Source organism: Gaeumannomyces tritici (genome assembly GCF_000145635.1).
Source record: "Gaeumannomyces tritici R3-111a-1 unplaced genomic scaffold supercont2.3, whole genome shotgun sequence".
NCBI classification, from domain to species: domain Eukaryota; kingdom Fungi; phylum Ascomycota; class Sordariomycetes; order Magnaporthales; family Magnaporthaceae; genus Gaeumannomyces; species Gaeumannomyces tritici.
In genome coordinates, this window is record NW_008804547.1 from 4,846,195 (window position 1) to 4,874,102 (window position 27,908).

Sequence of the window (27,908 nt, forward strand, 5' to 3'; positions counted from 1 at the left end):
TCGGGGCACCTAGGCCCTAAAACCAATGCGGCCCTGTTGCTCACAGCGCAAGCCTGTACCTGACTGGAGTCACAGCGTCACTTCGTCTGGAGCTGGCTTTTTTTGCTTGGAAGGCCTGGAGAAGTGGGGTTCGTCGCTCGCCGAGGATCCAGTCCCAGGGCGACATTGCCCAGGGACGGCCAAAGTATTTCCCCCATTCCAGGCTTAATCATTATGTCAGCACCTTGCGTTCAGTGTTTTTTTACCGCCCTCCACGACAATAAGGACCTCATCGGGTCGATTGCACGTGATACATACATTCTACTTCCCACCGGGCTTGTGAAAATTGTGCCGCTTGCTTAGTAGTTGCACGATATGTACAAATGTGTGCCTCTACAGCAGAGCACAAAGCAAGTGGAACACTGACAAATAACACAGAGGTTAAATCGAACAAAGTCCAACAAGAACGAATAGTGATGGGCATGACTGGTTGGCCTTTTTTCTCTTTTTTTTGTTCCGCATTCCCCCAAGAGTTAATCGGCGGTTCTAGCCAAAGCTCATTCAACCACCTGGCACTTGAAATGCTGCGCGAGTTGTTCCAGCCCAATGTGTGCCTCTTCCTTCCGCCGGATTGTGTGCCCGTTCTACCACACTTGCTTCCCCCACCTTTCCACCGGCAATTGTAGCGTCCTTCCGCCCGCCAACCAAACGGCAGCGAGCATGTCCCGTCGGCCAGGGGCCATGGACAAGGCTCGCCCACGGTCGTGCCGTGGTCGGTTCCACGGCCGTGGGACGTCCGTGACTCGACGGTTGACAAACGAGGCGCCAGGGAGGGAATGATGGATGCCAATGTAAATGTGAAGCACCGAGGCACCGAGGAAAATTATGCTTTTTATGCCTCTCGACCTTGGGGAGCCTGGCCTCGCACACACATGGTTTTCTTTACCAACCGCAACTTCTCCTTGACAGGGGCACGAGGAGCCAGACTGAACGCTAATTCCAGCCCAGAACGCGGGCGTCTGACACCGACGGAAATCCGTGTCCAGCCTGCAGCCGTCCAAGGCCGCGAGACGAGCATTACAGAAAGACTACAATCTAGGCAATCGATCCAGTGTCATATCGAATGTTATTTTGCCAATTTTCTCACTCGCGTTCGTTCATCAGTCTGTCGTTGTTGCATCACCATGTTCGCAGCTGTTGACACATCCACCCCCCATAATTGCGGCCTGTTTTTTTCGCGCGTTTTTTATTCCCCTCATTTTGCCCCTTTCCCAACTAGTGCGGCAATTCCAGCGTTCCGGAATCTTCGGCGGTCAAGGAGCCGAGATCGAAAGTCACCATATCCCGGCAAGGTACCAACGGCATCGTGACACGTGGTTGCCCACCACAAAGCCGAGTGCACCCCTCCCAGCGGCGTGGCCGCAAGAAGACGGGAACGAAGAAAAAAAAAGAACGAAAAAAATCTCACGCACCGATCCTCCGGGTGGACAGGCGGAGATCTCCGATTAAAGGTACGTGGAATGTACACGCCAGAAATGGAAGTCGGTTACAAATACCTTACTGCCCCCCAGGGTTGCGCAGATTAGACAAGCGAGCCGACCACCCCAGTCACCAGGATGGAAGATCGCCTGCTACGTATCTTATTCCTGATCTCGTGATGCCTTCCCAGTCCGTGACATGTCATCCAAGCCCACACAGCAGTAATAAGTGGTACGGATCATTGTGCAGGAACCCGACATTACAATAGGCTCAGCCCGCGCTCACGGACCCCATTTTGTGTCCCCCCAACAACATGGGAGGTTGCGATAGGTGAGCTGGCTTTTGATTGCCAATAGCATAATGGAAACCGGAACAAAGAATCTGCAGAGTGGTCATCAAACCAAACCAGGTTCACGAGAGAGTGTGGGGGAAAAAAAATCGGCAATGTATCGCAGACGTCAGCATATCGGCCCAAAATGCACGCATGCACATTCTCTCTCTATCTACAACCCTGTTTTGATGTTGATCTTTGGGCTACCGTCCCCCCACGGCCGAGCCGTTCAAAGCGTGGGATGTCTGGATGGCTTGGCGGCTTGGTACCAAATAAGGAAAGACAAGAGAAAAAAATGAAAGGATTTCTCGCTTCGCGACGATGACGGCTGGATCATGGCTGCCTGGGCTGATGTGACTGAGACGCGTTGGCGGCCGGGCGGCAGCTGACAGCCTCGATGGGATGGCAGCCACTAACACTTTTACTCAACCCCCCAAAACAGCCATGGATGACATCAGCACTTTGGTCCTCCGCGAGGTGCTTCTCTCGGGTAACCTCCATCCATGCCCGGCTCCTTTGAACCCGCTAGCTTCTGGGCATCGTGCCATCCAACACCCCGTCCCTGCCTGCAATCATGGTCACGACGCTAGTGAAAGCATGACCCTTTCCATTCTTTTCTTTTTTTCCTGTTGTGGTCGCTCTCCATGTCCTGCTAGCCCCTCCGTCCCGCTTCATTGGTCCGTTTTTGCCAAGATCGAGACCCGTCCTTTGGTCGCCCCCTTTTTCTCGAGAAAGGTTGACCGCCTTTCCAACACGGTGGTGCCCACACCTCTGGAGCGGGCGCTTTATTGAGGGCTGCAGGATAGAGAGAGATGTTATGTGCGTCCATGGACAAACCCTGACCCCAGCCTTTAGGCAGGCATGAGCACAACGATATGTGCCTTAGTTCTGTAGGTGGCACATACGCGCCCCAGGGAGGTAAGTTATGTGTATGTATGTCTGTATGGTGTGCAGACGTGAACAGCAAAAACCCGACGCTACACGGCCTACATATAACACGTGTCGGCCGATGGGTACGGTGAGTAGGCTGATCAGCCCACTCGTGACCCGTCCGTCTAGGGTAGGATGGGGAAAGCGCATGCAGGAAGGGACTCGGGGAACCCCTTGAGGTCGATTATTGGCCGAAACCCTAATGTAATAATGATGCATCACCGGATAGATCACACCGACCCTTAAATAAATAAATAAAAATACAGTGAGAACCAGAAAAATCCAAACACACGGTCTGTATCAGAAAGGTCTCGAAGGAGTCAGGAAGTAGACAAGTGGAGCCGGGGGACGCGTCAAGGGGAAAGATGATTCGTTCAAACATCGACTATAAAAAGCAAACAAAGAGGGGGGTCTATATACGCTCCAGAAAAAGAGAGCTTGAAATAGGACATCCTTGGTACCGACCAGCCACAATAAAGCAATCAGGAAGAAGACAATATCAGAGGATAAAGAGGATGAATAACAGTAGCTATCGGGTCCGGCTGGTGGAGTTGAGATCAAGCGGTCCCCTTAGTCCGTCCACACTATTATCCAGCTGGCACAGGAGAGTGGTAGGCCCCTTCGGTCAATTTTCGAAGGGCGCAACGTATACAAACAGTAGTCATCTCTCCAGGTAAAAAGGCATGCCACTTATCCAGATCACATTTCTCCAAGCACCCTCCCTCCAAGGAATTAGAAACGTAAACTCTCCACGGCCGCTTATGTGGCAGTGTTTGGCCAGGGAGAAGCAGAAGAAAGGCAGTGAAGAGAAAGATAAAAGAAAAAAAAGCCAAGACGGTCAGGAAATGGTGTATAGTGAAAGCGAAGAAAGGGATGCCGGTGGGACGATGCTGAGATTGAATGCTTTGAATGCGGCCCATTCGCCGTGCCATGTCTCCGTCGTCGCGTATTCGTAACAGGGCATTGTCGCGTTGCGGTGCGGTCGATTCCCCGGCTCATGTATGTGTAGTGGTATCCATCATGCGGAGAAGGCCGTGTGTTTCATCTCAAAATGTCATGGGGAAGCTTGTCAAGGAATAAGTAGAATATCACTCAAGAGCAGACTGGACGGATTTTACTCCCGCAGGGGCTCGCCAGTGAAGGCGGGCGTGGTCGGCTCGTCCTTCTTGCTGAAGGCCCAGCCTATCCAACTGGCGCGCTTGTTGGCAGTCTCGGCGCTCTTGATGTCCGGGTTCTCCTGCACGAGCCTGAGCGGCCTGGGCCCGCCGCCCGAGAAGGTGGTCGCCTTCTCGGAGCCGGCGCGCGGCGGGCTCTGGCTCGAGGTGTAGATGCTGGCCACATCGGTGCCCGCCGTGCCCGGGGTGCCGCCGAGGATGCTGTCGCCACTGGTGGACGACGTCTCGCTCCGCATGCCGGGAAAGTTGCCGGACGACGACATCTGAGGGTGGCTGCCCGATGGCGTCCTTGGGCCCGGCGACCCGGCCGAGCTGAAGAAGGTCTGGCTAGTCCGGGAGGAGGGCGACAGCGGGCCGCCGGCCGAGTCGCCACGGTACATCTGGTGCACAACGCTGCCGGGTGTGTACTGGTCCGACATGGGCCGCCCCACGCGCCTAACGGAGGTGCCACGCGTGAGCCCGATGGGGATCGAGGGGGCCGTTTCCGGGTTTGCGTGTGCAGAGTTGGTTGAAGTCGGCATGAACGACATAGGCCGCGGCCGAGGCCTGACAGGCTCGCTGGCCACCGACGCAGGACGGCCCATGGCGATAGTCTTGGCCCGCTGCAGAAACGAGGGACCCGGGGGAGGGGGCGGGGGCGGCAGCTCCTTGTTGGTATTTGATGGCTTGGTGTCAGGGGCATCGGGGGACTCGTGGAGGATGTCCTCAAAGTCAGTCCTCTGCAACAGCCTTCCGATGATCTTGTTGATGTAGAGCGTGAGGGCCTTGTTCTCGTCCTTGGCCGACCGCAGCTCGAGCTCCAGTTTACGGTAGTCGACCGCCTCATTGTCGTTCGCCTCGGAGAGCTCATCTGCCAGGCTCGTGCCAGTTGCATCCGGGGCGTCGCCGGCGCGGCCCTCCAGGGCGTTGAGGGCATCCTGGTTTGACGAGGCACCGCCGTTGCCGGAGGAGTGACCAAAGTCGCCCTTGAAATCGCCGCTGAGAGTCCGCTCCTGCAGGAGCATCTGGTAGCTCTCGTTGTCCTCCAGAAGGCGGGCGTTTGCGATGCGAGTCTCTATCAACAGCCTCTCGACCTCTTGCAGTCTGCCGCCACCCTGGTTCTCCGACTCGACAAGCTTGATCTGGGCCTCGGCGAGTTCCAGGCGCAACGACTCGATGAGCTTGTCCTTCTGCAGCAGGAGCTTCGAGTTGTTCCGCGAATCGCTACGCTGGAGGGACGCAGGCGGGGCAAAGCCGCCTTCGACAGGAGAGTGGGTTGCTGCGGGTGCGGATGAGTTAGTACTTGATTGGTGAGGAGAGAAAGTCACGGCGATGGACAAGAATACTTACATTGCCTCGATGGTCTGGCCTCATCCTCTCCGTTCGTCCTGTTGGCCAGGCTGTCCTTGAGTCTTTGGATGACAGCCTGCATCTCCTCCTCCCGGTTGGAGAAATCCTCCTTCTCGCGCACCATGGCGCCCCTCTCGGCTTCGTAGATGCCCTCGAGCTCGTGGATGCGGCGGGTAGCCTCGCGCTTCTCGTTGCGCAGCGTCTCGACGAACTCTTCCTGCTCGTGCACCCGCTCCTCAAGCTTGGCCTGCTCGGCCACAGCCTCGTCCAGGCGGCTCTGCAACACCTCGGCCTGTCGCCTCTGCGACTCACCCGCGTTTTGGGCTTGTGTCAGCCGCTCCTTGAGGTCATCAATGGCCGCCACAGCCTCGGCGCGAGCCGTCTCCTCCGCCTCAGTGGCTGCGGCGTTGGGGGTGCTGGGGGCGGGAGAGTTGCGACCGCTGCCGCTGACACCATTGCTGAGCGGGGACTCCCTCCTCGACTGCACCGCCGCGCGTGCCGTCACAGGGGCGGCACCACGGACGGAGCCCCTGCGTGGCACGGTCGGGACCGAGGCGGGAGAGCCCGGGTTCACAGTCCTCGGTGTCGAGCGTGAGGTGGGCGATGCGGTGGCGTCCCGCGACGGCACTGGCGGCTTCTTAGCCGCTACTGCCGACATATTGATGATCGTCAGAGGCAACCGAGGTGACCGAGGAGATCAAGATAAAATGCCGCAAGAGCTAGCTGAGGATACAGAAAACAAAAACAAAGAGATGCTTCCTGGCAAGTGTCGATCGCGAGCGTAAGGCTTGGCCTTTGTTTCGCCGGAGACTTGCTCCCTCGTTGCGAGATAGGATCCTCTCGTCAGCCCAGTCTTTGTTGGCGGTGTCCGCGAAGGTAGTTATGGTGCGAATGCCCGCGCTCGGCTGGCAACGTCGGGCTGGGCCGTTTGGACGTGCTCGACACGTTGCCTGGGAAGGGAATGGTGTCGGTAAGGGGTGTGTCGTCAAGCCAACCGAAATGGAGGACCGAGCTCGCTAACACCGCCTTTCCCTAAGCGACGGATGAGAGAATAAATGGGTTGAGATGTTTGTTTTTGAGGGATGGAAAGGAATAATGGAAGAGAAACCAAGAAATACCAGACGCAATCGCCCGAGAATGTCTTTTTTACAGGTCAGGTTTTCGGCCGGCGGACTGTCGGTCTGGCTCTGTTTTCCTCAAGCGGCGCGTGAAGAAAAAAAAAAAAGGGTCCGGGCTGCTAGCGAGGGAAAAAAGGGGATGCGGTCGGGGCGGGTGGTGACTGTCGTGCATGCCCAGCCCAGTGTGTGTGGAGCGATGGACTAGACTGGACAGGCTAGTAAGACCTAACAGCGAGGGTGGCCGCCACCGACTTGCACCACTCCTCGACGCGCTCAGCCACACAGCCTCGCTCCTTCCACCCGGGCTTCCGCGAGCTTGACTGGCGATCCTGCTGTGCCAGGGAATCGCGGAAGCTGAGGTTGGCGTTTGTTTCAGACCACAGGAGGGAGCAAAAAGCGCGTGGTCTAGCCAGGTTCTGTGTGTCGCGCGACAGGGCCGCTGGCTACCTACCACGACGGGTCCAGTTGGCTTCAGCTTCTCGGCAATCGGCCTGTAACGCTAATTTGGCCAACGAAGGGCGGCACTAGCACTACCTTTTCTGATGTGATGTTGTGGCAATGATGTTGCATCAAGCTAGGAGATGCTGTGGCAGAGTTTCTAGAGGAGATGGACGTCACTGGACGGACGGACGACGCCTCTTGCCCAAATAGCTGGAGCCGTTCGAAGTAGCGAAAAGGTAATACATAAATTGCCCAACAGAGCTTCGAGCTGTATCTCGCTCTTCCTCGTCAAACAAAGCTGCACCAGGAACAAAGGAGTTCGCCCGCGACCCTCGTCCCGTTCGTCGTCTAGCACAGTCCCGGTATTTGACGCACTCGCTGAAACGGATGCAGGCTCGAATGCCGGCATCATGCCAGACTAGAGCGAGTCTTGCCGCTGCCAGGTACCTCCAATTGCCCGCCGTGGCAACTGCAGCCGTTTCCCACGCCAACGCAGGCGAAAACAGCATCTAAAGAGAGCGGCTCCGTTCCTAGGTGCCAGGTGTCCAGTCAGGAGCAGAGGTGCATGTCATGGCGGAACGTGGAATCGGGGATCAGAGCAAATTAAGCCAGCATCCTGAGCTGCCCGTTTTGTTGTGCCTCCGAAACCAGGGCAATCCCTCCCCAGCTCTGGTGGCCCCGATGTTATGCCGTTATAATTGCCAGTACCTCGGAGAGCCCACTAGACACGTCGTGCGGGCAGGTACCCCGACTCACCACGCAGATGCGATCCTACCCCTCGGAACCCTCCCGCCTCGTGGGGTTTCGGCTCCAGCAGATTCAAAGGTGGCCCTCGGACGGCCGTGACAATTCCACGTTTGATTGTTTCCAATTTGAGCTTTCATGCGCGGCACAAAGGACGACCACCACTCGGAACTGGTGCACTCACCGACTCCGCTCCGAGCCCACACACGACGATTAATACTGTGCAGGCAGGACAGATTTGCCCGACCAGATGATCAGAATTGACATTTGGCCCCTCCTTTGGCGGCCCCATCGCCTTCGGTTGAGCCTTCAAAAACACGATGGACATGCTGTCAAAGATTTGGTCTGAACTCCTGTCTCTACCATTGCAAGGAAGCAGCCTGAGAGCAGCCTGAGAGGCCTTCTCAGCCCGCACACACACGGTCGAGTTGCTCTCTCGCTCTGCAAAGGGCGGCCAGAATCGCCTGTTTCTCAGGGGAACGGCGGTGGGCGTTCGGTCGCTACCAGACCTTTCAACTCCTCGGCGCTGCGGTAAGTGATGGAGACAAAGACAGTGGGCAAAAGCGATTGGGTGATGAGCCGGCACGTTGGGTAAACATGTGGCTTGGACGGGTGTGTCGGCCATTTCGATCAAGAGTTTCCACCAAAGCAATTCGTGCTTCCATTGAGCAGTCGGTGATACGGGATGCCTGTCCATGGAATCGAGAGACCTTGTCACGAGATCGGGCCTACATGGCAAGGATGACGCCAGGCACATTTCCCAGTGTCATTTGGAGGTATCGCGGCGATACGACCAGGTAAAATCGAAGACCCAAAACCCATTGTCATAATCCCTTTGCTTTTAATTCTCTCTGCCGAGAGAGCCCATAAACCGTAACGCCATGCATGCCACAGGTTCCCCCACATATCGGGTTTTCTCGGGAAGCTGAATTGATGTGATATTTCGTCCTGGCAAACCACCAGACTTACGCCTGTTGATCGCTCAGGATGTCCGAGTCACCGGCATCCAGGATGGCCATGGTACCGCAGCGGAAGAGCTTACCGCAAGCAGTGCCAAGCTCGATCTATGGTAAGAGCAAAGGAGCAACGGTCAGCTTCGTGGTGTTCCCTCCAAAGTCTAATGACAAGACTTCTTCGCTGGGCAGGAGCACGGGTCAACGCAAACGCGAGGTCTGCATCGCCCGGCCGAGAGCAAGTATTCGCAATGGGCAGTTGACCCTGCTTGAAGACAAGTAAACTGGGGAGACAGGTCATACGTTGTTGCCGCTGAAGTGGTGGACGGGCGTCTTGGACAGCATAGAGTAGTACTCGAGCTCGGATTTGCGGAGCGGCGGGGTGTTGCCGGCGATGATGATAAGCTTGGCCTTGTTGGAGCGCAGGCTCTTGAGAGTCGACTTGTAGCCGAGGGTGACTGTGAGGAATGCCGGCTGTCAGCTGTGTTCTGAGGGGTGCACCAACGGATCGAGACTAGAAAGGCCGCGAGGAGACGCTCTCACCCTTTCCAGACTTGATAACAAGCGCCAGGCGCGAGTTGATGTTGTCGGAGGTCTTCTTCTTGGAGGGGGCCATTGCTGCGGTTTGTGACGGTGACAAGAGGCTGTTGTTGGGAAGAGAAGCAAGCAAAAATCTGAAGCGGCGCAGATATTTGGTTTTGTGTTTTGTGTGTCAAAATCAATCCCAACGTGGTTGTGGGTTGGCGGCCCGTGCACATTCGCCCACGCGCCACTGTGCACCGCCACAAGCGCCAAGACTCGGGGGCCATTTCTGGGATAGAGAGGAGCGACCTCACATCGTGAATTCGAGCTTCGCTGTCCAACGACGACACGGCTGGGATTACATTGTTGCCTCCGGGAGGTATCTGCAGAGCAATCCAGACGAGTGAAATCGGATGTCAAGATGCCCGAGTTATTGTCCAGATAGTCCTCTACTGGTTGGCGAGTTTGTCGAGGCAATATGTGCTCCAGTAGCTCAGACCGAGGCTTCACGAGGCAACATGATAACCGCAGCACAACCGATATTGCGTAGAGTCATATGGCAGAATCGAGAAAGCAGATTTTATTCTTTGATTGTGGGATTCATGGACAGTGATCACGAGATGTCTCTGGCTCTGCGCGAGGACATTGCTGAAGAAACCCGGGGTCTGGGGATGTAGAACTAGGGCCTGACTTCGTTTTTCTTGCTGCTTTATCCTGGGGAATTCAGGTGGCAGCTTGACCTATCAACACCCATGGAGCAGTGTCGGAATGGAAGACTATCACACCAGTGAGGCGAGGAATGTGATAGAATCTAAACGTGTACTGTGTAAGCGACGATTGTGGTACAACCTAAGTGAGCCGAAAAAACGAAAGTCACCGAGGTGGTGCCTGTTGCACATGCAGACCGAAGGCTCTCTATTGCCAACTAGACCTGATTCATTATGGCACATCTCATCGCCAAGTCTAAGGAGTGCATGCGAGTTATTCCGACACACGACACTCTGACGTTGTTGCGCCGGCTTGATCCCCTTGTCGGCCTCCTCGGCCTCCGTGTCCCGCCCTCCGGCTTGAAGTCAGGGGTGGGCAGTATCTCGCTGACAAATATTCATTGCGACACAAGCCCGCGGGTGTCCTTTAGGACAGGTATAGACGTGGATGAATCAGAGTCGATGCGATATGAGAACGGCATGGTCTAGGAGACGGGCAGCTCGGACGGGTCAGGGCTCTTCGTTAGCCTTCCTGGGCAACTTTTCAGCACCCGGCCTCGCTGGGCGCGGGGTTGCTGGACCCGACCTCCGATGGCCACTGCTTTCTGACACAAGGGTGGGGCAATTGCCTTCTGCAAACCCTAATGACCCACAGCTCCTTCCCTTTGATTTCAAAGCAGGAGAGCAGGCGCAGTGGCAATTGGCTTGCGGTCCATATTATCGCAGGTCCGTCACCACCCGCCATTTTCTGGACACCACCAAAAACCTCAATCAGCGACGAAGCGACACTCGAGATCCCCACGAATCCCCTCAGAAAACCGTCAAAATGGCCCGTCGCCCGGCGAGATGGTAAGAATACCCTCTCTAACTCCTCCCCCTGGCTGCTCTGGCTCCTGGGTGCGGCGGATGAAGATAAAGAGGAGGAAGTAGGCGACTGGTGTTGGAGTGAGGTCTGGCTACGTCGCGAGCCATGATTGAAGGAGGAGATGGAGGAAGCAACGACACTCTTGTCTCTGCTAGACACATCTGAATATGGACTGACGTTTTATCCTTCCGTCCAGCTACCGCTACTGCAAGAACAAGCCGTACCCCAAGTCGCGCTTCAACCGTGGTGTCCCCGACCCTAAGATCCGCATCTTCGACCTGGGCCGCAAGCGTGCCACCGTCGATGACTTCCCTCTGTGCATCCACCTCGTCTCGAACGAGTACGAGCAGCTGAGCTCCGAGGCTCTTGAGGCTGCCCGTATTTGCGCCAACAAGTGAGTGACCCGACAGGTCGATCCAGCCTGGTCGTCTCGCATCTTTGCGACTCGCTAAGGGGCCGACAGCTGCGCCTCGTGAAGGGAGAAGACGGGCGCTGACATTCGGAACTCCTAGGTACCTCGTCAAGAACACCGGAAAGGAGGGTTTCCACCTCCGTGTGCGCGCCCACCCGTACCACGTCGTCCGTATCAACAAGATGTTGTCGTGCGCCGGAGCCGATAGGCTGCAGACTGGTATGCGTGGTGCCTGGGGCAAGCCCAACGGCACTGTCGCCCGTGTCAACATCGGCCAGATCATCCTCAGTGTCCGCACTCGTGACTCCAGTATGTGGACTACCACCCTTTGGATTTCCCGGTGCTGCCGAGGGGATTTGCAGAAAGCTAACAAATTCACAGACCGCGGTCTCGCCCTGGAGGCTCTTCGCCGCTCGCAGTACAAGTTCCCCGGCCGCCAAAAGATCATTATCTCCAAGAACTGGGGGTTCACCCCCCTGCGCCGCGACGAGTACCTGGAGAAGAAGGCTGCTGGCCGCGTCAAGGTCGACGGTGCCTACGTCCAGTTCCTCGCCAACCACGGCAACCTGGAGAACAACATGAAGCGCTTCCCCGATGCTTTCACCGAGGCTTAAGCGATCAGTGGTTCGACGAGAGGCTGGGGTACGGGATCAGAGCACGAAATGGCACATGCATGTTTTTGGGATTCGGGTTTTCTTTTTTCTCTTCAGGGTGGCGTAATCGGTCATACGTAAAAACGGGCTGAGAGCATCTGAGGAATGTGTTGGTATTTCGATACAGCCTACGAACAAGCTCAGTCTTCTCTAGGTGGCATACGTGCTTGACCCGCCGATCCGATGTGCTCAAGATTTGGTCGGGAGTATCCAGGGTACCACCGTGCGATTATGTTCGTCATTTCTGCCCTTGCAGATGATATGAAGCTACTTTAAGACAGGCAGACCTCGGTAGGGACGTGATCCTGCCGCAGTCATTTTGTGTGTCGGGCGTGGTTCCGACGTCGCTTCAAGGCGGTTATGACGCTGGCGGAAAAGGCGTCACGCGGGGCCCGACTCATGTGATGAGGGTGCTGTTTTGCCGCAGACATCTGGTGGAAACTCCCGTTGATGTCACGTAGCGCTGCCGTCCAGAACCCACCAGCAGGAGCCTACTGCAATATGCGTACTGCCCGTTTGACAAGTACTGGACCGATCTGTAGACTCGGTAGCGTCTTGAGCGGCTTTGAAGCCTATGTGACTGGGCTTTCTCGGTGCCCTCCTATCTGCTTTACTTATCAATACCTACGTACCTAGTTGAGCCTGGCATGCGATTTTCGAGAGTCTACTGTGTGATCTTGGCTACCATCAGTGACCCGGGGCTGACCAGGATAATTTGGATCTCATGGCACACCACCTCTGTCATGTCTGTCCTACATGCGCCTAATATGACTAGCGGGGTGGTAGTGCATAGAATGGTTCCCTCCTGCAAGAGCGACCCGGCAGGCACGATGGCTCAATCTCTCTGTAGTGGTGGCAAAGGGAAATAAATGCCCAGTGTGCAGAGTGCAGTTATATGGTATCTACCTCCGACAGTCGGCCATGGCATCTAACGAATCCTTGCCTCCGAAGAGGCCCGACGGCGGGGGGGTGGCGTTTGTCTCCTCCAGCAGCAGAACAGGCTAGGTCCTGGTTCGGGTTTGGCCCCCTGCTCGAGTTTTTGTGGAGTGTTCTCCGGCGGAACCCTGAGAGGGCTTTGGGCCGATCTCACACGGGCAGCAAATAAAGAGAGAGGGAGAGCAAAAAAAAAAAAAAGACGATGTGTATTCTGACATCATGTCATCATCTTGGTTCTTCTATTTCACCATCCGACTTTTGGCCCAATGGCTCCATGGCTGGCTGGTGGAATGACGGTGCCCTAGGCGGACGCTTATCAAGACCATCAAGCGGGACAGACCTCTCATGACCGGGTTTCTGTGGGCCAGAGACTAAGGCAAGGTCCACTTTGTGATGTGCTGGAGGGGGGCTCTTTGCCGCGGCCATTGATGTCATTCATTGTCGAATCGGCGTGGTGGTTGCACCATTGGTTAGTGCAAGAAAAGGACGCACGGAGCTTTGAGCGGCGTCTGAATGACTAGACGACCTGGCAGGTTGTTTATTCGGGGGGCGCAGTAGCGCAAGAGTCCAATCCGTTGTGGGTGTTGCTCGTGCAGCCGTCAGACCGTGCCTCTGCTCCCGCGTCGTGCAGCTAGGTTGTCACGTCCTTGGCCGGCTCATGTCGCTGGGCTCCCACCTTTTTGGCGCGCCCGAGGAGAGACAAAGGGGTCACGGTAGCACCGCGACCGCAGCCGTTTTGTCGGGACCCTTGGCTGCGGCTTGGCTGTTTTTTTTTTTTGATCTCATCTGCCCACCCACTCGCTCGTTCCCTCCTCCAGCAAGACCCAGACGCAGACCTGTGCTGCCGCTCCTCCCGCGGCCGCCGATCCGAGGCGGGCACTGCAAGGCTGATTCGAGGTGGTGTTATTAATATGTGATGCAAATCAGCACCTAAAGGCCGCAGAGACGTGGCCCAGCCCGCCATTCGGATCCCCCCTCGACATCCTCTTACCGCCCGCATTGCATGGGATTGACAGCGCGTTGCATGGCCCCAGCCAGCGAGCTGTCAGATATCGCCGACGAGCCAGCCACTGGGAGCGGCCCTGCGAATCCCTGCCTCCTTTTGGGCGACCAAGAATTGGACCTGGCAACCTGGGCGCCCCCCACCACCCACACCAAGTCGAGCACCCACCAGCAGCACCACCACCGCAACAGCCGTCCCGCCCCCCTTGCTTCCAGGGTGTCAAGAGATACCGCTGCGCGCCCAGATTGAATCATCCCTCCGACTTCGTCTCCTACGAAGTATCCCTTCCTTCTTGAGCGCATTGTTCATCCAGGTCATTTTGCCAGTCAGAACTAGTAGGCACAGCGCTCGAGGGCAGAACAGTCTGCCTGTCTGGACAAAGCACAGCAAAGCACAGCAAAGCCGGGCGCCACCAACGATAGACCCCGACCACCCAACTGGGCAAACTCGTGTTGTCTGCGGACCATTTGCCTAATTCGAGCCTCGGGTCTTGTCGCCGCAGAACACGTCTACATTTCCACGTCTGGGAGCAACCTTTGCAGAAGCACACATCTAGTTTTACTTGACGAAGCCCTTACTTATCCAAATCTTTCTGGAGCTCGTCTTCTCCCCTTTGAGGGCCGCCGCAGCCCGACCAAAATGGCGTTCCACCAGCCGACCGCGCGGCAGTCTCTCAACAGGCCACCAGCTGCCCCATCAGCCCTCCATGACGACAGCCCTCAGGTCGGTGGGCTGCCTGCGCACGCAACCCCACAACATGCCGCCTCACCAACCATCGGCGGTGGCGTTGCCGAATCCCAGACCTGGGTCCTTTTCTCGCCCGCCGAAGGCTCGGCGACCACGACGACGTCGGCCTCCTACCTCGGCTCTGTTCTACAAAGCGACTCGGCAGAGCGCACCCCCGGGCGCTCGCACGTCAGCGAGGTGGGGAGTGGCAACACCATCGCCCGATCTAATGTCAACTCGGTCCCCCTAAACTCGGCGGTCCCCTCGGTCCTGTCGGGCTCGGCGCTGTCGATTCAGGAGGAGGATGCGGAGCTCGACGTGCTTGATAGCCATTTGCCCGAGTTCCGCCAGGGCTTGCATGGGTTACGGCATCAAAACCGGCATGACGGTAGCTACATACACGCGGCAACGGCGTCGCCGCCTCCGATCCCGGTTCTTCCTACCCACGATGGCTTAGGGTCTTTCAGGCTGGGCACTCCTGCGGCCGGGGACGGGGCGGACGATTTGCAGATGCAGGAGCACATATACTCTTTTGAGCGGTTCAACCCGCGGCGGGTGAAGCGGCGGCGCGAAAGCCTGGATTTGGCGCGGCTGGAGGTCGAGATGGCGGCGGCGACGGCTGCCGCGGGCGGGTCCGCCGAGGCTGAGCGTCACCGCCGCATCGAGGCTTGGCGCCAGGAGCAGAGCTTGCTGCTGCTCGAGGCCATCCGGCGGGAGACGAGGCGGAGGCGCCAGCACACGGCTGCGCCGCACTTGCGCCGGCGCGACTCTGGAGGCATGTCGGACGCCTCGGCCGCGGTGGCTGCTGTGCCCGCCGCCGATGAGCTGCTGGCATCGCTCGGGAACTCTGCTGCTGCGTCGCACGCAGGCGACATGCCCATGGCTGGAACGGAGTGGCACGAGCAGGACGCCGGGGTTCCTGGTGACGGCGCGGAGGCACAGGGTAAAGAGCAGGAGGGCTACCTGAGCCGGTTCACGCGTAAAGTCATCCGTGACTTGCTGGGAATCGACGACAATCTGCTTGCCGTCCTGCTCGGAGAGGCCCTGGCAGAGGAGCAAGTAGAGAGTCGGGAAAGCCAACGCAAGTCTCGCGGGGATGCGCAGGAAGACGACGACCTCTCGTCGACGCCCAAGGCATCCGTGGCCGGCCTTTCCACCCTCCTGCGGGGTAGTGAGGAGTCAGCGGGTACGACTCATCCAGATGACTCTTCGTCTTCGTCTTGGCAGCTCCGGATGCTGGACCGGATCGCGCGGGAGCTCGGTCTCCTGGTGCACCGCATGTCGACTCACCACCCTGGTGCCTTCGCCGCCTACGCGCGCCTGACCGAGGACCCGCTGCCCTATGCCGGCCTGCCCGTCATCCCGGAGGCTGAGGTCGCGTCTGCCACCCGAGACGAGGTCCGGTCGCGGCGGCGGGCCTATTCGATGGGCGACAATGTCAATGCCGAAGACTACATGGATGGTACGGGTAGTGGCATGCCTTCTGTCATGATGCCGCAGTTTACGCCGAGCGTCCCGCCGCATATGCATCACCATGGCGACGGCGGTGCCGGCGGGCACGCCCAGCCCATCGCGATACCTGGCAGGCAACAGGGGCAGCAAGAGCATGTGGAGGGCAGCGGCGGACACCCGACCACGTTCACGCAGCAGGAATGGGAGCAGCAGCTCGACATTGGCCTGGTGTTTCGGTACCTCCGCTCGCGCTTCGGTTCGTCCTCGACGCCCTCGTCCTCGTCCGCGGCCGGCCTCTCGACGGGCGCCTCGCCGCACGCGCTGTCGCTGACGAGCCAGGACACCGCGGCGCGCGCCGCCCGGGTCCGGCTGCACCACCCGCTCGTGGGCCGTAGCGCTCCGCGCAGGAACAATAGCAGCACGGCCACGACGACGACGGGCATGACCATGTCGTCGGCCCCGCAAGCCACCACGGGCGCGGCAGTCGGCCCCGCGGTCACGGCGGCGCTGCACACGCGGCAGCGGTCGCCGAGCTGTGCCAGCCAGCAGAGCCCGCGGTCCCGCAGGTCTGGGGTGACGAGGCGGAGCGGCAGCTTCAGCGTCGCGTCGGCGGCGTCGCGACACTCGAGCCGGCACTACTGGGACATTGGCGGGTCCGTGGGCACCGGGAGCATCATTGCCAGCACGGGGCCGATGGGCAGCTGGGGCGAAGTGTAGATGGGAGGCGATGCTGTCGTCGAGGCGGCATGGGTTTTGTTATATCGTGTTTCTCATGGTTTGTATCGCGCTCTCTTCCAGGATTTCTTTTTCGGGGTTGTTATCTTGCCGCACATCTCTGCTCTATACCTTTAGCAAGTCGCCATGGCGCAAGGCCGCATACATCTGGTGTTCTTCTTATACACCCACTCATCCGCTCTCATTTAATGCATTTTACACGCTGCTCGTCTCTGGCAGGCATGTAAAGACATCTTCCTGTATACTACTAGCATGCGCGATATTTCTTCCTGGGTAAAGGTAAATCGATGCACAATATCTGACGTGGTTATTACACCTGGTCCCGAAGGGCGATGTCGACTGAGGTGGTGTCTAGCTGACGCAACAGCATCTTGCACATCTGGGTCGGATTGCGCGTGCTGTCCCACAACTTGGAGGAGGCCAGGTGGCCTCGTTGCGTATCACGGCGGCAGAGGGCGGGCGTGAACATATACATGCCAGGATGGCCGCGGCGCCAGTTTGTGTAGGGCGCGCCTCGGCGACAAAACGCCATGTTTCCGAAACAGCACGCAGGCAAGGCGCACAAGCGAGGCGGACGCGCCGCCGGGGGGAGATTATGGCCCGATTATGGGCAACGCAACGAGGCGGGCAAGCACGAGTGGAGGGCGTGGGCTCTGGCGATAAGGAAAGCAAACAGGCTTCCAGCCCGGTCCATGGTTCTTCTGCTCCACGCCTCCTCGAAATTCTGGAAAAAGACGGGGCGACGACCCGACCGCATGCACACACACACACTCACACCGTCCCATCCGTGCGTGAAGGCGGCTCGGGTCTGGGGACGGGGCGCGCAGGATCCCAAGTTACCTGCCGTGAGGCGGCTCGAGCGTCTTGTATGGCGCTCACGCTGTCAAAGTCGCTGCAGAGTCCCGCCGAGGGACTTGAGCTGCCGCGTCGCGTCGGGGTGGGCGCCGAGGGGTTTGAACGGGGACCCTGGCGAGCCAATGGGGAGACGGCGCGCCCAATCTACCAGAGGGGGAGGAGCGCCTTGACGCGTTGAGGCGGAGCAGGACTGGGTGTCTCTCCTTCTCCCCTTAGTCACAGACCAGGATAGGTGGGGTCTGGATGGTCATTGGTCCAATCATAGAGCATGTCCAGCTCTCTGCAATCGCTGATCAACTCCCCCCTCTCTTCCCAATTGCGTCGTCCCCCCTGGCCCTAACTCGACTCCACAGCAAGCAGCCAAAGCCCGTAGTTAGGTTCAGGTGTTGTTGGAGTCGGCGCCTCGTTGCCCGACGCCTCACTTTCCTGCATCAACCCCCCCCGGCGCGCTCTCCATTTGTCGCAAACCACACGAGCTGAGCTGCCGTCGCCGTCCTTGAGCGACCGAACAAGCGCGCCCGCCTGCCTGCCTGTGCGAGGCAGTCGTCACCTACCCGCGATCCGCACAATTCGTCGCTTGCTTCCGTCATCCGCATCCAATTCGCTTCTAGGGGGGACTATGATTGTCGAGTATAAATAAATGCTGCCCCGCCCCCCTTGATCCCGTCGCTCGCAATCATCTTGGCCTTCTTTTTGCGACGGCACTGCGCGCCTGGTCAGTTTTCTTTTTTTCTCTTTCTTTTCTGTTTTTGTCCTTGTTTTTGCGCACATCTCCGTGGCCATGGAATACCCGCGCTGGATCGCTCGAGACTGTGCCGGCCGGATTGCGCTTTACTGACAGCTCGCGCAGCCCCTGATGCGCTGTTAGAGAGCAGCCTTGGCCTTGGTTGCGCCCCGACCCCGGACTGCCGTGCTCACTCTACTGGATGCTCGGCGTCGCTCCCGGTCTGTACCCTGAGGCTGTCGCCGGCCGCTCTGGAGGTTGTGAGCCTGGGCTAGGCTCCCCCTGCGGCGACCCGACGCCACATATCATATACGCCACTACTATACCGCCATCCCAGGAAATGACATCCGTCCCGGACCAATGGCCGCCACTCCGTTCGATAACCCCTTCCCCAACCTTTCGCACAACCCCTTGTTCTTTGACATATATACCGATGGCGCCGTCGCCGTCCCGGCCCCCATCCTTCCTGGCGGGCCGTGCGGCTTCGTCGACCTCACGCCCGGGGCCAACGGCGCCAGGTGCGGCTGCCGCCGCTTCTGGAGCAGGCCGCCGTCGGCCGCCCAGGTGAGGGCTTTCCCGGAATCGGCCAGGCCGGACCAGGCCTACTGGTGCATGTGCTCGCACCACGCGTGCTACCATGAGGACTCCCAGGCGGCCCAGACGCCCGTCGTGGCCCCGGCCGCCGCCACCCCGTCCGCTGTCTTCGCCGCCGGCCAGGAGAACGAGAGGCCAAGGGGAGGCCGGGAGCCCCTGACCCCAGTCCAGGACCTGGTCCCCTTCCAGATGCCCAGCACCGCGGCCGGCCTTGGCATGTCGACGGATCTGCCTGGATTTGAACTTGGAGGCCCGTCGTTCACCACCGCCGCCATGGATTTCGCGCCCGGCGCGTTCGCCCCTGCTTCCGACGGCCATGGTACCAACCAGCCTCCTATATCGGCTCACCACCAGGCCCCGCCGGCGTCCTTGCCGGATACGCTGGCCTGGGGAAATGCCCCTCAGTCCAACAATGGCGCCCCGTCGGGCTTGCCGCCAATACCATCCCAGTGCCTCATGTCTCAACCGTCAACCGCCCCATCGAGCCAGTTGAGGTATCTGAGGCCTTTTGCCGGGAAGGGCCTACATACGTTAAAAGGAAAGGAACTCGCGGAACTCAGGGCCCCTGCGGGCGACGCCAATCACTCGAATGGCTCTTCCCCCGCCGACCCCGACGCCACCATACCCAACACGCAGGCGTCGCCCCGGGAGCTTATCCCCATGCCCACCGCGCCAACACCAAAGGGAGCCTGGTCGCAGAGCTTTAGCCCCAGGCCTCCGCACTCCTCACCCGGGCTGGAAAACGAAGCGGTGCGGGACCTCAAGGATGCCCTGTGCGGACATGGGCAGCGCCTCGACAAGCTCGAGAACCCATCCTTCTCGATTGCGGGCCACGAGGACTGTGGCGACAGACACGACCATACGGATCTCAGGGTGACGGAGCTGGAAACCCGCGTGGATGAGGTCGAGAAGCGCCTGAACGACGACAACAGCACCGTTGTCAGCATGCGACGCGAGGACGGGAACGCGAGTGTCCTTTCAGAGTCCACGCCTGCCTTCTCCCACCGCCAACTCTACAGCCAGCTGCAGGAGCTCCAGGCACAAGTCAACAGGCTCCAGGCCTCGTCGCTCCCCACATACAACTCGCCGTGGGAGCTCGAGGTCGTCATCCTGCCCTTCTGCCTCAAGGGTGTTTGGATGCCGGCGCGCGAGTTCCAAAGCCAGCGACCGTCGGGTGTTGCGCCCTGGGACGCCAACGGCGACGAGTGGACACAGATGCCCAATACCCTGAGCAGGCAGACGCCGGATCCTACGTCGCCGTACATGGTGGATTGGCTAGACCAATCGTCTTCATCCACGTGGCTGCTGCCTCGCGCGTGTGCCCCTGGGCGCGTTATCGATAATCGCCTCAGGAGCCGAGGGCTTATCAAGACCCTATCAGTCAAGGGCTCCGATGCCCGCAGTGTCCATCTCGCCGTGGTGGACGCTTTCAGCAATGCGCTGCAGATCCTCGCCACTGGCACCGCCACACACCCCTCGCCGCGGTTGGCCGGCGCCAAGCTGGACAGGTTCCTGGGCCTGAGCCAGCCATGGGTGCCCCTACGGAAGCTGCACAAGGACTCGCGCCTGCGTTTCCTTTCGCCGGCCGAGATGCTCACCCCAACACTCTGGGATGTGGGCTTTCTGTCCTCCAGCGTCGTCATGAAGGCGACGGGCATGCACCGCCTGTACATCACCCAGCCCGAGGCGTACCTGCAAGATCAACAGATGGGGAGGGATGGCGCGTGGTCATGGCAGCGGCTGAGGGAGCTCGGGCGCGTCTGCCCCGACTCCCAAAGCTCCTCGGCCAACACCGTGGACGCGTCTTTTGAGACCAGCGAGGAGTGTTGGCAGTGGCACGACAGACTAGATGAGCCGCCATCAGCACTCTCCCCGGAACTCAATACTCAAGATGGACAAGGCGCCGCGGTCGTTGTAAACAAGTCACGGTCAACAGCGGCCTCGTCGTCTCAGGCCTTCTTTACGGCAGAGTCACTGAATGCTGCGCGCGGTAAAAGCCCGGCTCTTTCGAGAGACCAGCGGAAGGGATCACGGCCCCCTCATGTGCGAACGACGTCGGTGCCGGCCGGCGGGGTGCCGGTGGTCTCATCGCCAGGTGCAGGCAGCCAGCCAAGAAAAGCCCGAGGATTGTCTTATACCAATGCATCCAAGTCCAGCCAGCATGAGAGACGGCCGTCCCCGTTCGTCCCAGGCCCCAGTAGGCCCAGCCCGCGATTGCAGATGGCCTCGGCCATGGTCTCGAAGCGTCGGCGCAGCGGCGGTGCGAGCGGCGCGGGGCGCTCGCCAAGCGTACGGCAACGAAACACGCCTCGGTGGAGCACTGTAAGCTTCAGCAGAAGCCCCAGCGTTATGCCCCGCGAGATGTCGGCCGCGCCCGAGGACCAGCGGATGCGTGGGACAACGCCATTTTGCTACGCGACTCCGCACAGCACCGTGCCTGCAAACCACCCGCGGGGTGGCGACTACGCTGGGAGGGCAGCTTCAGTTGGCCCGTCTGCACACCCTCACAAGGCTGGGCTCAGGCCCGCCGGCATGCCATACAATGATGACGATGACGATGACGACATGGACTACAACAACTACGACGACGACCACGGCAGCGGATCCGAGGACCTCGACATGATGAGCCACGGTTTCGATTTCTTTGGTGACGAGAACGTCAACGTGTACGAAGACTTTTCCGGCGACGAGGAAGAGAACGACGAGAACGCCAGGGGTAATGGTGATGGCTCGAGCCGCCGACGCCGGTCGGGCGCCGCGCCCGAGTCGCAGGAGCAGCCCGAGGCCCAGCTGAACCCCGAGGACGAGCCGTGGCCAGGGATCGAGGACATCATGTCGGACGGCGAGAACGTGGACCCGGCCAGGCTCTCCTCGGGCGACGAGGCCGCGGCCGTGGTCGAGCTGAACAACCTCGGCGAGGACGCCGCCAGCGACGTGAGCAGCCAGCCCTCCGAGTACCCCAGCACGCAGCGGGCCTGGCACATGCAGGAGGCGGGCTTCGGCGGTGGCGGGCGCCGCAGCGACCCGGGGCCCGTCGGGCCCGTCGGGTTCACCATACACGAGGACGACGACGCTAGCGGTGGGCCGATGCGCTGGTGATGTTTGGCATGGCGCGCGACGGCGGATGTCTAGTCCCATGTATTTTTGTCTCGGCTCCTTCATCTACCGTCCTATCTATATCTTCTTGGATACCCTAGACCTCTCTGCCTGTACACACGTCTCCCTCTCTCCATGGGTTGCTATCTGATTTCATATTCTTCTGTTTTTGGCACATACGGAGCAAGAGCGGGCGTTTCTTGGGGGGCGGTAAATAGCGTTTTTGTCGATTTTCTCGTGTCTCGTGGGAGGCGGCGCGGGAACATGTTACCGAAGGGCACCAAGGTCCAGCTGCGTAGGCTGTCCTTGGCTTCTTTGACTGGCTAGTAATGGACCTTGAAATTTGTCTGCTCGTACCACCAGCGGCGGCGTCTGATGGGGTGATGGCCCAATGGAGTTCGCAGACGGATACGGTATTCTGCTCGCCCCTGTTGCAGTACATGGATCGGCGCGGCTAAATACGGTAGATGCGTCAAGAGGGGCCCGCCCGCGTCGGAGAGAGGTTACCTCGAGGCCGATGACAGCTCGTGGGGGGAGGCCTGCGCAACTGCCGTAGTGCCGACAGCCGGGCGGTGATATATTCTGGGTTGCTGGAGTTTTTCCTCAAGTGACGGCGCTAGTTCTCGGTTCCTTTGGATCCTCGATGTGGACCGCCTTGGGCGCTGTAGGTAGATGTCGAGACCCACGCTCCCAGCTGCGCACCTGGAGAATATGCCCAGCTGACACAGTTCAATGGCCTTGAAGGCCCTTGCGCAAGCCCGTGGGCGACCACAACTGGCCCCATCGGGGTATTAGGCGGGAGTGTGCCCCCCACTTGCCTGACGGCATTTTATCCCGGCCCTTGGCGTTCCGGCAGCTTCCCTGCATGGAGCAGCGCCAGACTTCCTTGCCGATGCGGGGGGAAGGAGGAGACAGGTGGCCAAGGCTTGGGGGAATAAAAAAAAACAAACCTGGTGAAGATTGCGGAGATGGAGAGGCACGTGGGGATCGCCATTGCTTCCATTTCCAGCCATATAGCACAAGGTAAAAGCGTGACTGGCTAGGATTGATGGGGGCGAAGGCGTTACTATCGCTCTTCGCCTCGCGAGTTGCCGTGCCAGAATAGCCATATTGATACCAAGACATGGGTATATATCCCTTGAATGGTTTTGGCCTTGGGGTGGCGGCTCGCAAACTCGAGTGCTCGGCCTGCTTGCCGCCGCTCAGGGGCGAGGCGGGAGTTGTGGTTGACAGCTCGCTAAAGCGGAAGCATATTCGTATTTAAAGCGAGCTGGCAACCCCCCTGGTGCTCATTCCCAAGACTACCAAGTCACCCAGACTGGTACCTAACTATCTATCTGGCAGGTCGCGCAAAAAAAAAAAAAGCCATTCCACTCGCCCTCAGCGAATAGATATCAAACACACATCCGGAAATGCTCGCCCCCCTCGTGGCCCTCGTGCTGGCCGGCACGGCGGCAGCTATCCCCGCGTCGGAGATATTCGGCGGCGGCGGCGGCGTGTGGCGGCGGCAGACGTGCTCGGTAGCGGCCAGCTACCCGACGGTCAACGAGCGGCAGCTGCCGGACCCGTGGAAGCTCTCGAGCAGCGGCAAGGCGGTGGCGTCCGAGGCCGAGTGGGGGTGCCGGCAGGACGAGATGAGCCGGCAGCTGCAGCAGTACGTGCTGGGCGACCTGCCGCCGCCGCCCAGCTCCCTGACGGCGTCGGTGTCGGGCACCACCATGAGCATCACGATCAAGGTGGGCAGCAACACCAAGACCCTTTCCGTGGGCTTCACCCGCCCGTCCGGCGCCGGGACGACGGGAGGCGCCGCCATAATCGGCATCGGCGGCATCTCCATCCCCGTGCCAGCGGGCCTGGGCCGCATCAACTTTGGCAACGACGCGTGCGCGGCGCAGGCCAACCCGCGCAGCCACGGCACCGGCTGGTTCTTCGACCTACACGGGCGCGACCACAGCGCGGGAGCCACGACGGCGTGGGCCTGGTGCGTGGGCCGCATCGTGGACGCGCTCGAGAAGGTGGGCGCCTCCGCCACGGGCATCGACCCCACCCGGCTGGGCGTCACGGGGTGCAGCCGCAACGGCAAGGGCGCCTTCGTGGTCGGGGCGCTCGAGCGGCGCATCGCCCTCACGATCCCGCAGGAGTCCGGGTCCGGCGGCGCGGCGTGCTGGCGCGTGTCCGACTCGGAGAAGGCCAAGGGGAAGAACATCCAGACGGCGTCGCAGATCGTGGGCGAGAACGCGTGGTTCTCGCCCAGGTTCAACCAGTACACGAGCAAGACGACCGCCATCCCGGCCGACCACCACTTCCTGGCGGCCCTGGTGGCGCCCAGGGGCCTGTTCTCGATCGAGAACGACATCGACTGGCTCGGCCCCGTCAGCACGACGACGTGCATGAAGGCCGGGCGGCAGATCTACGCCGGGCTCGGGGTGGCGCAGAACATGGGCTTCTCGCTCGTGGGCGGGCACCAGCACTGCCAGTTCCCGTCGGCGACGACGGCCGACCTCAACTCGTACATCAACGCGTTCCTGCTCCGCACCAGCGCCACCACCAGCAACGTCGAGACGTCAAAGGCCACCGTCAACATGAACGACTGGGTCAGCAACTGGTCCGCGAGCCCCAAGCTGAAGCTGTCGTATCCTGCGAAATAGGGGGGTGGGGTGTGACGATGAGAGGCTGTTGGGTCGAGGTATCTTGGGTTTTTGTTTAGGGCGCATACTCTTGTTTTTGCTGGATATCAAGGCATGTTACTCGAGACCGAAGCCAGGATAAGTAGCAAGAGATGGGATATAGGAAGCAATGAAACAAAATGGTGCGTGAAAATGGCAATACACACTGTGCAAACCACCATGGCTTGTATCCAGCCTCTTGAATCTGCTTTGCTTTTTATCCACACCAGCAGCCATGGATAATGTGCTGGGCTTTTGCCAGCTCTCAAACGGGCCAAAACAAGCAGCCAAAGCCCATGCCTGCAAATCACCAACAAAATGCTGACCCATTTCCTGGTCTTCCTCGCGGCATGCATCCTGGAAGGCCCGCCATGGCGACTCGGGCCCGCCCGTGATGGTCCTTTGGGGCCTTTGGGGTCGACGGCGCGCCGGCGGCCAAACTTCCTGATAGTCGTGGCCGACGACCTGGGCTTCGGCGACACGTCGCCGTACGGCGGCGAGATGGACACGCCCAACCTGCAGCGGCTGGCCGACGAGGGCGTGCGCATGACGGGCTTCCACACGGCCGCCTCGTGCTCGCCCACCCGCGCCATGCTGCTGTCGGGCACCGACTCGCACATCGCCGGCCTGGGCTGCATGGCCGAGCGCATGCGGCGGTTCCCCGAAATCTTCGAGGGGCGGGCCGGATACGAAGGGTACCTCAACTTCCGCGTCGCGGCCCTGCCCGAGATCTTGCAGGACGCGGGCTACTTTACCCTCATGACGGGCAAGTGGCACCTCGGTCTGACCAAGGAGACGTCGCCGTGGGCGCGCGGCTTCACGAGGGTGCTCAGCACGCTGCCGGGCGCTGGTAACCACTTCAACCGCGAGCCGGTGCTGCGCGGCCTGAAGGAGAAGCCGCGTAGGTACTTTAAGGGCAACGGCATCTGGATGCGGGACGGCGACTTCATCGACGGCTCGCCCGAGGGTGGCGACCTGCCCCGCGACTTTTACTCGTCAAACACCTTCACCGACTACTTCCTCGACTTCCTGCGCGGGCGCAACGAGACCGAGGCCGCCCGGCCCTTCTTCGGCTACCTCGCCTTCACGGCCCCGCACTGGCCGCTGCAGGCGCCCAGGGAGACGGTGGAAAAGTACCGCGGCCGCTACGACGACGGGCCCGTGGCGCTGCGCGACCGCCGGCTGAGGAGCCTGGTGTCCAAGGGCCTCGTGCCGCCCGACGTCGAGCCCGCCCCCATGCACATGCTGGACACGCGGCCGTGGGACGAGCTGTCGGACGACGAGCGCAACACGTCGAGCCGCACCATGGAGGTCTACGCCGCCATGGTGGACCTCGTCGACGTCAACGTGGGCCGCGTGCTGGACTACCTCGACAGCACGGGGGAGCTGGACGACACCTTTGTCGTCTTCATGTCCGACAACGGCGCCGAGGGCCAGCTGCTCGAGGCGGTGCCGGTGCTGACAAACGTGACCATGGGCCAGCTGCTGGAGCGCCACTACGACAACTCGCTGGAAAACATCGGCAACCACGACTCCTTCGTCTGGTACGGGCCCCAGTGGGCCGGCGCCGCCACGGCGCCCAGCCGCGCCGCAAAGTCGTACGCCACCGAGGGCGGCATCCGCTGCCCCTGCATCGTGCGCCACCCCCCGTCCATCCCGCCGGCCGGCCGCGGGGCCGTCGCGCCCCAGTTCACGTCCGTCATGGACCTGCTCCCGACCGCGCTCGAGCTCGCCGGCGTCGCCCACCCGGCCCCGCGCTTCCGGGGCCGCGACGTCGTGGCGCCGCGCGGGAGGTCGTGGCTACCGCTGCTGCGATCGTCGTCGCCGCCACACCAAAAGGAGGACCACCACCCGCCGCCGCCCGTCGAGGTCTACGGCGACGACGGGCGCAGCGACGTCGTCGGCTGGGAGCAGCTCGGCACCGCGGCCGTGCGGCTCGGCGGCTGGAAGGCCCTGTTCCTGCCCCCGCCCCGCGGGCCCGGCAGGTGGGAGCTCTACAACGTGGCCGAGGACCCGGCCGAGTCGCGCGACCTGGCGGCCGAGATGCCCGCCAAGCTGGCCGAGATGGTGGCGCATTACGAAACCTACTTCCACGAGTCGGGCATGTTTGACGCCTACGCGCTGTACCAGCAGAGGGTGAAGGAGGGCGCCGAGGGGCTCGAGGGTTGAGCGGGGGGGGACGGGGAATGATATAAAACTGGGGGGAATATAAGAGGGGATTGCAGTCACTGGCACTGTAGCTACAGACCTTTATTCAACTAACAAGACCCCCCGGAAATAGTTTGCGTCTCTCCTATGGATGGTGCCGTAATGCCCCATGATTCTGCCACGTCCATCCGCCGCTGATCTTGGCTGCTTGGATGATCCCCCTCTCTCTGCAGGCTGTTGATCTCGTGCTAGTAACACGAGACTGCGGCTTGCTATTACAAGGTAGAGGCATTCCGGCACTTCTACAAGGACGTGGAAAGTCTGCGGGGATTCCCTGATCGACATGATCTCCCTGCTTCCTCCTCACAACGAGGGTGCTCCCGTTTCTTCCCGCTGGCCACGTTGCTACCTCCATTTTTTTTTCTCTTTCATGCCATCTCCAGTTTCTCTTGTCCTTTCCTGTTTTCAGAATGCCGAAGAGTGCGTGCATGCATTTAGTTTTACTGGGGCAACATGGGGATATCTAGTCAAGTGTCCGAGTGCAACTTTTCCCCGCGACTGCCGCCACCCACCAATCTGCCCGTCACCTATTCCCCTACGAGTCCCCCGACGCTACCGTTTCTGCAAGTATCAACATCTGCAACCAGGCCACCAGGCCAGAGAAGGCCAAGTCGGGTTCATGATAACCCCCTCGCCCTGTTCGCCGTAAGCAACGCACTTTCGAAGACACGACCAAGAAGGGCAAAAAAGCGCCGTCGGATAAATATCATCCATGCGCTCGCTATTCGGCACCATCGGCACGGTCAGGCCCCCCCCCCCCTCCTCAGAGCCAAGCGGGAGGCCTCGCGATTGACGACGCAAACGAGATTCGACGACGACGAACCGCCCCCCTCCCCACCCTGATAGGACGGGACTCGTTTGTGCATGAGAAAGCGGAGGCGCCAAAAAAAGTCCACCGTAGTTGTGGATTGGGAGGGGCCCAGTCGTTCCGTCCTTTTTGACGGCGGCAGGCAGGAAAACGGAACGAGTTGGACGAGTCCCGCACGGCGAAGAGAAAGGCCCCTGTTTTTTTCTTCTTCATGCCGACCTAGCCTTGTTAGCCCATTATAGCCGTTATACCCCCTCGGCACGTCGGCGTGGGCCAACTCGCAAAAAGGCCGGAGATGTGGGTTCACGGGCTCGGAGGAGGGGAGGGGGAGGGGGACCTCCCCCGGGCCGCCTTTTCAACAGGGCACGTTTTATTGGCCGCCGCGTGGGGAGCATGCCACCCGCTATGGGGAGCTTGTCCAAGTTGAACAAGACGTGCAGGCAGTCACGCGGGACTTTACTGACGCC

At 60.0% G+C, this 27,908-nt stretch overlaps 8 protein-coding genes across 8 annotated transcripts; 5 read left to right on the plus strand and 3 right to left on the minus strand.

Moving 5' to 3' along the window:
• Positions 1-3,035: 3,035 nt before the first annotated feature.
• Positions 3,036-6,479, minus strand: GGTG_06757 (hypothetical protein). Its single transcript, XM_009224579.1, has 2 exons — positions 5,224-6,479; positions 3,036-5,152 (listed from the first exon to the last, which is right to left on the minus strand). The coding sequence occupies exons 1-2, from the start codon at positions 5,879-5,881 to the stop codon at positions 3,834-3,836; spliced, it is 1,977 nt and encodes a 658-aa protein (XP_009222843.1). The 5' UTR covers positions 5,882-6,479; the 3' UTR covers positions 3,036-3,833.
• A 2,012-nt stretch (positions 6,480-8,491) lies between these two features.
• GGTG_06758 (60S ribosomal protein L30) lies at positions 8,492-9,095 on the minus strand (the record flags this gene model as incomplete). Its single annotated transcript, XM_009224580.1, has 3 exons — positions 8,492-8,590; positions 8,783-8,937; positions 9,023-9,095. 3 exons carry the CDS (start codon positions 9,093-9,095, stop codon positions 8,492-8,494), a joined length of 327 nt encoding a protein of 108 aa, XP_009222844.1.
• A 1,331-nt stretch (positions 9,096-10,426) lies between these two features.
• GGTG_06759 (60S ribosomal protein L10) lies at positions 10,427-12,383 on the plus strand. Its single transcript, XM_009224581.1, has 4 exons — positions 10,427-10,557; positions 10,770-10,967; positions 11,086-11,294; positions 11,367-12,383. The coding sequence occupies exons 1-4, from the start codon at positions 10,535-10,537 to the stop codon at positions 11,597-11,599; spliced, it is 663 nt and encodes a 220-aa protein (XP_009222845.1). The 5' UTR covers positions 10,427-10,534; the 3' UTR covers positions 11,600-12,383.
• A 375-nt stretch (positions 12,384-12,758) lies between these two features.
• Positions 12,759-16,810, plus strand: GGTG_06760 (hypothetical protein). The gene has a single exon (XM_009224582.1). The coding sequence runs from the start codon at positions 14,217-14,219 to the stop codon at positions 16,470-16,472; it is 2,256 nt and encodes a 751-aa protein (XP_009222846.1). The 5' UTR covers positions 12,759-14,216; the 3' UTR covers positions 16,473-16,810.
• Positions 16,224-17,268, minus strand: GGTG_06761 (hypothetical protein). The gene has a single exon (XM_009224583.1). The coding sequence runs from the start codon at positions 17,020-17,022 to the stop codon at positions 16,801-16,803; it is 222 nt and encodes a 73-aa protein (XP_009222847.1). The 5' UTR covers positions 17,023-17,268; the 3' UTR covers positions 16,224-16,800.
• Positions 17,269-18,429: 1,161 nt separating this feature from the next.
• GGTG_06762 (hypothetical protein) lies at positions 18,430-21,762 on the plus strand (the record flags this gene model as incomplete). Its single annotated transcript, XM_009224584.1, has 1 exon — positions 18,430-21,762. The coding sequence occupies one exon, from the start codon at positions 18,430-18,432 to the stop codon at positions 21,760-21,762; it is 3,333 nt and encodes a 1,110-aa protein (XP_009222848.1).
• A 1,409-nt stretch (positions 21,763-23,171) lies between these two features.
• On the plus strand, positions 23,172-24,407 carry GGTG_06763 (hypothetical protein; the record flags this gene model as incomplete). Its single annotated transcript, XM_009224585.1, has 1 exon — positions 23,172-24,407. The coding sequence occupies one exon, from the start codon at positions 23,172-23,174 to the stop codon at positions 24,405-24,407; it is 1,236 nt and encodes a 411-aa protein (XP_009222849.1).
• A 255-nt stretch (positions 24,408-24,662) lies between these two features.
• Positions 24,663-26,731, plus strand: GGTG_06764 (arylsulfatase). The gene has a single exon (XM_009224586.1). It carries the CDS (start codon positions 24,744-24,746, stop codon positions 26,592-26,594), a length of 1,851 nt encoding a protein of 616 aa, XP_009222850.1. The 5' UTR covers positions 24,663-24,743; the 3' UTR covers positions 26,595-26,731.
• The last annotated feature ends 1,177 nt before the right edge of the window (positions 26,732-27,908 follow it).

Bases quoted from the DNA above. Each gene is read 5' to 3' on its own strand.
- GGTG_06757 (XM_009224579.1), bottom strand. From the start codon at position 5,881: ATGTCGGCAGTAGCGGCTAAGAAGCCGCCAGTGCCGTCGCGGGACGCC. The intron at 5,153-5,223 runs GTAAGTATTCTT...CCGCACCCGCAG, and splicing joins GGCCAGACCATCGAGGCAAT to CAACCCACTCTCCTGTCGAA.
- GGTG_06759 (XM_009224581.1), top strand. From the start codon at position 10,535: ATGGCCCGTCGCCCGGCGAGATG. The intron at 10,968-11,085 runs GTGAGTGACCCG...CGGAACTCCTAG, and splicing joins GCCCGTATTTGCGCCAACAA to GTACCTCGTCAAGAACACCG. The intron at 11,295-11,366 runs GTATGTGGACTA...ACAAATTCACAG, and splicing joins TGTCCGCACTCGTGACTCCA to ACCGCGGTCTCGCCCTGGAG.
- GGTG_06764 (XM_009224586.1), top strand. From the start codon at position 24,744: ATGCTGACCCATTTCCTGGTCTTCCTCGCGGCATGCATCCTGGAAGGC.
- GGTG_06761 (XM_009224583.1), bottom strand. From the start codon at position 17,022: ATGGCGTTTTGTCGCCGAGGCGCGCCCTACACAAACTGGCGCCGCGGC.
- GGTG_06760 (XM_009224582.1), top strand. From the start codon at position 14,217: ATGGCGTTCCACCAGCCGACCGCGCGGCAGTCTCTCAACAGGCCACCA.